We start from the raw sequence: 10,475 nt of genomic DNA, 5'->3' as shown, positions 1-10,475 counted from the left end.
GTATGAAACAAAATGCAGAAGTTAAACTTGGGCCACTAAATGGTCACATGAATGTATACCAGCAAGTTCCCTACAAACCACAGACTCTTAGGTATTCTTAGCTGAAAGGTAAGCGGCTCTCGGAAATCCAGTGAGAGTGGGTTGGTTCCAAGAACCTGGAGTCTCGTGTGCCTTCCGTTCTGGAGAACTCCAAGGCGCTCACAGCATCCACGTGGAGTCATTTTGCAATAGTACTACTCCCGGGTTACAGACTAAATACAGTTGATACTGAAAAGCACAGGGTATTTGGTAGTCCCAGAGGAAAACGGGGCGCAGCAGGTGGAATGTGCACGCAGCGTGAACTTATCAGGCTGCTCGTTGAGACTGGGTGGCAGCCTTGGGTGGCTCCAGCGAGGACGGCACTGTTTTCTGTGGACACGTTAGACAGAAGTGAGGAGCAGCTTTTGGGGAGGTGGAAGCAAACAGTTTGCTCAACTCCCTCCTTAGTGAGGGGTTGAAATGCAGGAGGCCCACAGAAAGCTCTTCAAGCTTTTAGAATTCAGCATATTATAAGGTCAGAATCACAATCAGGAAGACAGAACAAACTTCTCCACATCATATATCTTTGGTAGATTAAGAGCAACTGGTGAAATAAAAACAAGTCTCCTTTGAATTAAGTATTTCATCTTTTTATTTCAAAACAAGAAAGGATACCAAGAAGCAGAATAGAGAAGCAGTTAAAACCAGCAAAGCTGCAAAGTAGGAGAGAAAGTAGAGAGAGAAATGGATCCGATTTCAACAATATGGTTGCTTAATGCGAACACAGGGCTCTGATGCGGCAGACTGAGGTCACTTTAAGTCCAAGGACTTTCAGCAGGCTCGCTGATCCATCAGTGACAGGGCCATGCCCCTTTTCTGCTGAACTTAACTTTACACATTGTAGACACATGTCATGCACATACAGGTTACATTTTATGGTTACATGAAATTGCATGCAATTCACACAGAGAATCATTTTGAAGGCACTGTATTGCGCAGCGGGAGCTGCTACTTTCTGGCAAGTCCTTCCTAAGCTGTCTTGCAAGTGGTCTTCCTTTTTATCTATTTATATTTGAAACTTTGGTGCAAAACCCAGGTGCTGCCTAATCCCACCACCCTGCCAACTATTTTGGTTTGGTGTCTCACCCTCTCTTCCACTTCCCCTTCTTAAAGGTAGATGCCAAGCTTGGAAGGTAATGTTTCCTAACAAGAAGATCCCCTTTCATTTGGGTTTACAAATGGTTTGAGTCAAGCAGCAATTTGCAGTCTGTTGCTTTGAAACAAGTTGCTACCAGATTCCTTTACTCCAGAAATTCAGCAAGGCCAGTAACTCAGAAATTCCATGAGATAAGATATATGAGGTTCTGTATGCACATTATATCGTTGCTAATTCTTATTAAAATATGGACTTGGATATGTTTAAGTCAACCTTAACTTTTAAAACATTACTTCAGTCCATACTACCCTAAGAGGCTCACTCAGATTTTAAAGCCCTACATTCATGGGCTGCTTGTGGTCACATCTTTAGCAAAAAAAATAACTCTGCATCATCTTTTAAGGACATAAATGCACATTTCTAGTTTTAAATTTATGTAGCAAAGCAAGGTAACATGGGGGACTAACCCATTTGGACCATAAGAAATTCACCTTGAAATTTTACCAACTGGGCTTTTCTACTGGATGCCGCTGGCCTAGCAACCTGGTAGGTCTGAAAAGGAAAATGTATTTAACATTCTAAATCTCATAATGGAAACAGTGTATATTGTCCTCCAACCAGAAAGGTTCATCGCCCACTCCCCAACTTCTCAAAAACAAGACAAAAAGCAACAAAAAAAGCTTTCCAGTCATTCACTCATATGCTCAAGCCAAACTCCCTAGGGCCAGCAGAAAGCACAATGGAACTGGTTTTGGCTCAGGTCAAGTAAAAGGTTTTGGAAATGCCTCTGAGAGGAGAGGCAAACAGGAAACTTTGAACTAGATCTTACCTGGGTCGACCTCTGCCTGCTGTTCTGCTCGGCCCCAACGCAGACGCTAACCCTCAGGCACCCACTCCCTCCCCAGCTGCAGACCAGGGACCCGCAGTGTGGCTATACTTACAGACTGCAGGGACGCGTCCTCATTCAGTCTTATCAAGCAAACCAAAAAAAGAACTTCTATGAAAATGTGTAAATACTGTAATTGAGTCCTGAAATATTCTGCATCAACTACAGATGTCTCAAGATAGAATCTTCTTCCTAGCTCATTCACTTGTTAGAAACACTTCACTTTCCCAAAAAAGAAAAAAGAAAACACACATAATGAGAAGCGTGTCTTACTGCTAACAAATGTGACTTCCAAAACACATACATGCCCGCCAAGAACAGAAGGCAAAGAACGTCTGCAAAACAGGACTCATCCTAAGCCCAGACCTTCCCATGCAGCCTCTGACTTCGTGCCAATTATCTTTTCCTTAAGGTCAAGCAAGCACCAAGAGCAACATTCACTCAGATGGTGCGAGTCACCTGGTCTGGCAAGAAATCGCTGTCTTTTGGATTAAAACAAGGAACTGGGAAGGGATGACAGCTTGTACACGTGTATATAGTAAGAAGGGCAGAGACAGGAGGGCATTATTGCTCCTATTCCTCCCAAGATGGCAGAGATAGAAAGAACCACAGCACAGCAGGCTGAGGGGACATGAGAACTGCTTTTCTTCCCCAGGCAATAAAGAAGGGCTGCTTCCCTCCATCCAGCTCTGCAGAGTGTTTGCTTAAAAACAGCTCCTGGACCAGGAAGAGTCAAAAGGACTTTGACACTAACACATTGTAACGGGAGCATGGGTCCCAGGTCTCACGTGATCCCACCATGTTATTACAATTGGTCTGTCGGGATGGCAGGAGGCGTGTGTGTCCAGGTGGAGGGCCATGGATAGGACAATGCAGACACGCAGACACTAGGGACTCGCTCTGTGAAAGCTCACGAAGGAGCAGAGAGGACACTGGAGCAGCAGCGCAACACAGCACCAAGATGGCACACGGCACCACTAACCTCAAAATTGTCATTTCATCAGTATTTCCTTATTATTCACACCCAGGCTGCATGTTTTTCAGTGAATAGGGTCTAAGATTTTGAAACAATTAAAAGCTGCACTTACGATGAGAGAGCAAAACTCAGGCCCTCTTCTCCTTCTCTTGGATCCAGAATGAAGAGATAAAGCAGACCAGTGGCTGCAGAGTACACACTGGATGATGAAACGCAGAGCTGGTGTTAGAGGCAGGAGCAACCTCAGGGACCCCCGCCCGGGGAGGATGCCTCACAGTTGGACAACTGGTGAAGCCTAAGATGGCTGGAGCCCAGCCCAACGGCTGGTCCACTTCCCACAAAGGGAGGAATGTGACAGCAAAGCAGGAGGAGGAACACAAAGTGTCCAGTCCAAGAAAGGGGTGAAGAAGTGGATTAAATAAGAATCTTTTAACAATGTTTACTTTCAGAAACAAGTCTACTTTGTCCCCCCAAATTCAATGGTAGCAACTGAAATCTATCATGAGGTATCTGTGGTAAACCAAATTGTAAATTCCTAGCTCACCTGAAACTCCCATCCCTTTGGTAATAGTAAGTAGAAAGAAAATGAAGCCAGACTTTTAATGTGCCTTTCTTCTGAATATCTAAACCCTCCCAATACTTTTCTTAGGGGGAAATGATTCTCCCAGGAAATTTTAGTGACAAAGTCAAGTGCCTACCACTTTCAAGGTACAGTACTGAGGTCTACGTAACATTCATCACACCCGGCTTCCACTTGCCTAACCACCAGCACTGGGTGGCAGTCAGACGGGGCTGTGATTACAATGCTAAGTTAGTCTACCATCAAGAATGGACCAACCTCAGACTTGAAAGTTCCAGCATCTAGGGAAATCCTAAGATATTTAAAACACCTAATGCCATGGCAGGCAGAACAAACCAAGTTCAACTTGGTTAATGACGATAAAAATCCTAAATTGTTATTTCTCAACTAAAATTTAAATGAAGCATATTGAAAAAACATCTCTTAAAATGCCTTTAATCTTTAAAAAATGGACTCAGACTAAGGCTCCATCGATGTGACTAAGGGCATGAAACATTAGAAATTTTAAGAACCACATCTTTAAAATCCTTCTGTGGCACATTTCTTTTGTATGGTTAAAACAGTTTATATTTTAAGTGTAAGCCAAGAACTATTTTCTGTTCCTAGATTTGAATGGAAACTTTGGGACTTGATGGAGAATTTAATATCCCTCAATGTAAACAACTATCAATGTAAATTTATTCAGTGTGAATTTTCCAAGTGCCATTTTCTGCATAATCCAAAGGACCAACTGCACACTATTTAAAAATACATACATATTCTAAGTCTTCTTGGAGGAATAACCATTTACTGAAGTTAAATCAAACTCACGGTAAACTAAGGCTGTCATTTGTATACAGATTTTCTATTTATGGAATAAGTGCAAACTTAAGTCCTCTGATGAAATATTTAAGCTTTTAAAGTAATTTTTATTAAAATGGAAGGCTGTATTTTCTCAGAACACAGCTGAGAAAAGGTTGAATTTAGTGACCAGTTCACTGGCATATTTGGGTTGTCCAACTGCTAGGAGTTATATGCCTTTTAAAAGTGACGTAAAAGGAGCACTTTTCAGATGGTACGTTTACTCCCCTGACCCTCATTGCCTCCCGAGGCCCTGATTTCCCCCCTCTACCCAGGAATCCTATGGTCCTATACCAGAAGCTTCCAGAGGCTGTTCTCTGCTCAATTTCTAAGTATTCAACATGCTTCAGAGAAGTGGGGTACAGCTCAGTGACTGATCTCTTGGCTCAAACACTTAACTGAGTTTCAGCTATACTTACTCCATACGTTAAATTAATCAGCAAGTATTTGAGGCCAACTCCATGCCTTAAATGATACTAACATTTCAGTTCACATTATGTGCAACAACATCTATAATAATTGAAAGAAGCCCTTTTTTTCTTTCTTGATCTTCACATGTATCGATTTCTTCAGACCTAACAAACATAACCAATAAACGTGGCAGTAATTCTTTTAACATCCTAAGTCATTACGACTAATCATTTATTTACCTTCTCACAGGCACTGTTACTTAAACAAAAACTATTTAGAGAGACACAGATAAATTTACATAGTTCATACATTAGGGACTTTCAAATACACCTCCTTACTGAAAGATTCAATTTGCCTCTTTGGTGACTTCACATTGGTATTCAACAAAGTATATCCAAGACCTCCATTTATGTTGGTGCTGAATATCCCTAACAATTCCTAAATTTACTGTAGTAATATTTTCCTTTCTTTTATAATCAATTTTAGACTTTTAAAAAATTTGAAGGCTTCACTTTCTCAGTATTATGAATACATAGAAAAAAAACCCTTGAGTCTCAAAAATTTAGATCTAGAGACCACATAAAGGGAACAAACAGAAAATCTGCACTCCAGACCTCCAACAGCACTTGGCTTTATATAAATGTCCTTTCTTGAGCGGTTACCAACTTTAGCTACTTAGTCAAATGTGCTTATATTCAAGAGAAAACTACTCTTAAGAGTAAATGGTCTTGACTGTGTCTTCATGTAGCCAAAGGGACCTGGGACAATTCTATTCCCCCAGATTGACAAGTTTCCTTATACGTACTTCAGAAGCATCTAAATCTAAATATTAAATGGCTTTCCAGTGAAAAGTCAGAGGTATTAAACATCAGTAATTTCAATAAGCTCTTAGCTTTGAGGAGATACACAGATAGGAATTCATCCTTCTATTAAAAGCAAAAATGATACTACCAGGAACAGGTTTGGAGTTTTAATGTGAATTTTGGAGTAAATGTCTTTAGGAGAGTAGATTATGTAATAGCTTCATAAAGGAATTAGGAGCTCCTAGAGGGTTCTTTCACACAGTATGCTTTACGTGGTGTCATTTTTATGCTTATAATCCACAGAATTTACAGGGTAATAGGGTTATAAAGCTATGATGGCTACAGAAAGAAATGACAGAGATCCTGTAGCATACCTTTGTAAACTGTGCTTCAAAGGGTAACATATGACTTAGAATTTAAAGGCCAATTCTTCACAATGGCACTGAAAGTATATACAAACGCAGGACACAAAGTTGTAGCTAGGCAAATTTTAGAGGTTACCATTTGTTAATTCATTTCTGAATGGGAAGAGACTTTTAGTTTGTAGACAAACATTCTGATTTATGCATGAAGGGAAGCAGGATCCTGAGATGGGACAGAGAGAACAAATCAGCTGATATGTCTACACCCGTGGACTGGGTAATGAACAGCTGCAAATGTAAGTGAATGGTGGGAACACCGGGTCCACGAGAAGTGGACAGGATGAGGGAGGGGAGAGTCGGGGTCTGGTAGAAGAAAAAAGAGAGTGTTGTACTTCTAATAAAGATGTTAGACTTCTAAAAAGAAACTCAAAATTAATACCTCATAAGAGTCAGATAAAAAGTACTGCTGCTTATATGTAGTTATCAAGAAATCAGCATACTGTATAAACAAACACTATCCATACGGAATTCACTATATCTAAAATTCAGCACTTGATTAGGCCTTTTACCAGACAATGTCCTTTACGCTGCAAACTACATAAAGGAAAATTTTAACTGCATAAATGAGTTTAAGTATCTACGTTGTAGAACAAGATGGAGTGAATTCAAACATTTATCATTCTCTTGACTTTAAGACACTGTACCAAGCTGGGCTGAGAGAAAATAAAAACAAGTAGGAAACACCCAACACTTATTTCAAGCAAAAAGTAGATACATTATCACATATTCCCTTTGTATACATTACTGAGTATTTATGACTTATGGAACCTTTAAAGAATAGCGTTGTGATACGTAAACTTTAAATAGTGAAGTCATGGACTTTAAGAAGTGTTTTTCACATTCAATACAACTTATTTTAGAACCAACAGACTATGTCAGAAGATTATCTAAGTGTCACAAACAAGCAACATGTATATACTGCAATTTTATTTCAATCGCACAAACGAAGTTAGCGTGTAGGAAATTTAAATGAAACAGTATGGTAAAAATAGCAGAGAACCAAAATATCTAAAAAGAAGTACACCTAAAGCATGAGAATTCAACATTCATTAGTGTTTCATCTTCAGTTCTGATTGACACTTGATGCTTGCAAATTTTGAAACAAACTTTGAGATCATGATGACTATTCTGAAGAGATTTCAGCACCAGCACTAAGATTTGTACATTCAGTTGGTTTGCAATTGACTTGTTAGCCATTTACATAGTGTATAGTACAGATTTGTCACAGGTCAGATCACAGTGTTGAAGGAAAGAAGTACCTTCCTGTAATTAGAAAGGATCTCCTAAACTGCACTCAGCTTAAGACATCCGATGTACAAGAGCACGAAAACCATCATAATAACGTGGTTCCAAGGAACACAGTTTTGATAAGGAAAATAACTTAAGCTTCTGTTTCCCATTTTAATTACTGAAATCTCTAACAATGACAAAACTGTCACACATGGCAGTAAATGTATAGTAATTCAATCAAACTTCCTGGAAAGAATACACTTAGCAATTTGGGATAATGCAGAATGATGGGAAATATAACATGGTTCAACACTGGTTCTTTTTGTCATTTTACAGACATCATGTTAATATTAGACCAAGGCACAAAACGTTTAGTGCATAAACCAGCTTCTTTTTAAGATCTAGCATTTTTATCGTAGTCTTTTACTTACTTTGGACCACTTGTACCCAGTATTCTACCCTACTATAGACTGTTTAACTTAGTCAACAAAGTGAAAAGTGATTTCTGACTAGTTTTATGGGGGACATAAACGTTTATATCAAAGTGTTTGCATAACCAAAAGTACAATAATAAAGATGAAAATGCCTCCTATTTCTTTTAGAAAATAGTACTTTACAAGCTTGTTGCATCCTTAATGCCTTTACTATTGCATGACAATGAATAGTTGATAGAAAAAAGAACTATATACTTGACTTACAGCTCATCCATCACAGATTAATCTAAAAATGAAGTTTCTACAGAAACAGGAACTATTTTAACAAGGAAAAAAAAAAGTCCCTCATTCAAACCTCTTTGAAGTGGTAATGGCTGCAGACTTGCAGCATTTAGAAAACTATGCTATCAACAAGCTCTGTCTTATGAACTGACTAAGAAATCTAGAAAGCAGATGAAAATGGATTATTTCTTCAAAATTTTAGTAAAACTTCTGATAATCAAAGATTTCAAAGCAAATATGGCACATAACAACTCAAGCATAAATCAAGATGGAGAGTCTGGAGAATTTTTGATTTCCTAAATTTTCAAAAAATTCTATCATTGCAACATATAGGATTTCTCCCCTATTTTAATCTCAATGTGTTTCAAAGAAAAAGGAGCGGATTACATACACACAAACACACACGCGCACACACGTGAACATACACACACACGGTGGTAAGTAGAGTGTCTAATGCCTTCTTCCCACCACCTAAGTCTCACTTTACTTATTAAAAGAAAATTATGCAGGACCCCTTGTTGTTTTCCCTTCACTCAATGGTTTCTGTGACCTTAACTGCTGCCATCATTGTTACCTTCCAGGAGCCCAACATAACAAAATTCAAAAGCGGCTTCGTGGTCAGGAACGTGTGCCTGCACACCTGTCGAACTGCAGGGCGCCCAGGTAATAGTAACTGCCAGATTCAGGGATCGACCTTGTGAGTTCCACAGTAAGATGTAATTCATGTGAAGCTCAGAATCATGTTTCAGACCATTGAAGTTACGGAAGTTAAAATACAAATAGCTGAAGACATGATGTAAAAGATTAAGTACTTGGTTCTGTTAACATATTTACCAATGAAAGTCACAAAATATTCCTCATTATTAGTCATGCAGATAATTGAGAAAAAAGATAGTGCAGAAATTAACTTTAAATAAAAAATTATTCCTTCCCTTCCTCCCACTCCCCTATACTCTACAAAATGTTTTCCCTGGGACTAGGCCTCGAAAAGGCCACTACGTATTAGTCTGACATGCATTACTGCCTGCAATTAAAAAAGCTAATTTTGTGGTGATTGTAATTACATTATAAAAATGTCCACATGCATAAATCTAAAAAAGGTTGAAAACCTACAGTAAATCTACAATATACTGTTTTACATTTGACCACTGGTTTGTGTTATGTAGGAGTTATAGATTTGGTAAAGCATTGTAACAATTTAGGAAGGCATCTAAATCTTTAAATTCTGGACGAATTTTATGTTTGAATCTACAAAATTGCATGAAGGCTACCTCGAGAGACTTCCTATCATTCTCAAATTCCTCAAGCTGGACAAATTATTTTTAGGACACTTTCTTATAAATATCACCCTCTGAAAGCACATACAATTCCATTTGTTCCACATTTTAAAATCTTAACTTACATAGGGCTGATCGCGATTATTCATGGAATATCAAATATGATAGGAAGACAAACCTGAGAGAAACATTTACAATACAATAGTGTAACTTGCTAAATTCTTCATCAGCATTCTCTGAAAAAAACTTCTTAAGCCTTTCTCCTCTTTATTTTAGCAATGGATTGCGGAAAATGTGCCATTTAATCTTGACATGAAAATATTTCAATGCACGGTGATCCTGCCTGACGGGTTTAGCATTTTCTGCATAACTGTTCCAGGAACTCTTTTACGACTCTTCCATCTTGTTGTAAAGGTCAGAAAAAAGCAGCAAACTGGGAGGGAAATAGCTTATCGCCAGAGTAGTAATGTCTGAAGGCTTTCAAAGTATGTTGAGTTTTCCCTCCTTCCGACTGTTTGTCTCCATTTTCTTCTTACAGCTCACAAAATGTAGGGGTTTTGTTGTTAACAGTTGTTCTTTGCAGGTTTTTTTTTTTCCTTTCTCCAGATTAAAGTCCTATCTCTCCTTAGTTTGTTTCTCTATGCAGTATTTGACTTGCTCAGTTCCTGCCTGATTGCTGGGTAGGAAAAGGAGAAGTAATGAAAGTAAATATAATGATAAGGTAAAATACGGGCGACTCATTCTTAAGAAATCTTAATGACTGCAGTCAAATGCACAGTAATAAAAAGATAAACTGAACTTGCATCTTTCATTGCACAGATCTTTGCTTTCTTATTTTTACAAAGATCACACTTATTTCCATATATTTATATATTCTATTTTGTACACAAAATGAAACACTGATTCTGTAGGCTCAAAATAAGAGGGCAGTGGAATGGGATGGATGAGGAGAGGTGACCTAGAGAAAGACTTATTTACCTAGTCTTCCATCTACTACTACTCAACAGCTGGAAGTTAGAAATCTCGTTTACCCCTATTTTCACAAATAATTTCCATTATATGAAGGAGAGAGTGCTCCTCCCTGATATCCTAAGCAAAGTAAGAGGCAGGATAATATGGAAAAGTAATTGTTTTATGCCTTCAAGTGATAAACTGGGTAT

General features: G+C 38.5%; 1 protein-coding gene across 8 annotated transcripts in view; it reads right to left on the bottom strand.

Annotated features, from left to right (window-relative positions):
* Positions 1–652: 652 nt before the first annotated feature.
* ENAH (ENAH actin regulator) overlaps positions 653–10,475 on the bottom strand; it is a 136,141-nt gene continuing 126,318 nt past the window's right edge. For 4 of the 8 annotated variants that reach the window (XM_032466607.1, XM_032466609.1, XM_032466601.1 and 1 more), the window contains one exon: positions 653–9,991. In XM_032466607.1, the coding sequence (XP_032322498.1) occupies positions 9,954–9,991 (38 nt within the window). In that variant the 3' untranslated portion in view covers positions 653–9,953. The remainder of the gene's footprint in view (positions 9,992–10,475) is intronic. The other 4 variants (XM_032466604.1, XM_032466606.1, XM_032466605.1 and 1 more) reach the window with 1 other exon arrangement.

Source organism: Camelus ferus, chromosome 23 (assembly GCF_009834535.1).
Source record: "Camelus ferus isolate YT-003-E chromosome 23, BCGSAC_Cfer_1.0, whole genome shotgun sequence".
In the NCBI taxonomy this organism is placed as follows: domain Eukaryota; kingdom Metazoa; phylum Chordata; class Mammalia; order Artiodactyla; family Camelidae; genus Camelus; species Camelus ferus.
Note: the sequence above shows the minus strand (reverse complement) of the source record. Positions and strands in the feature narration are given on the sequence as shown.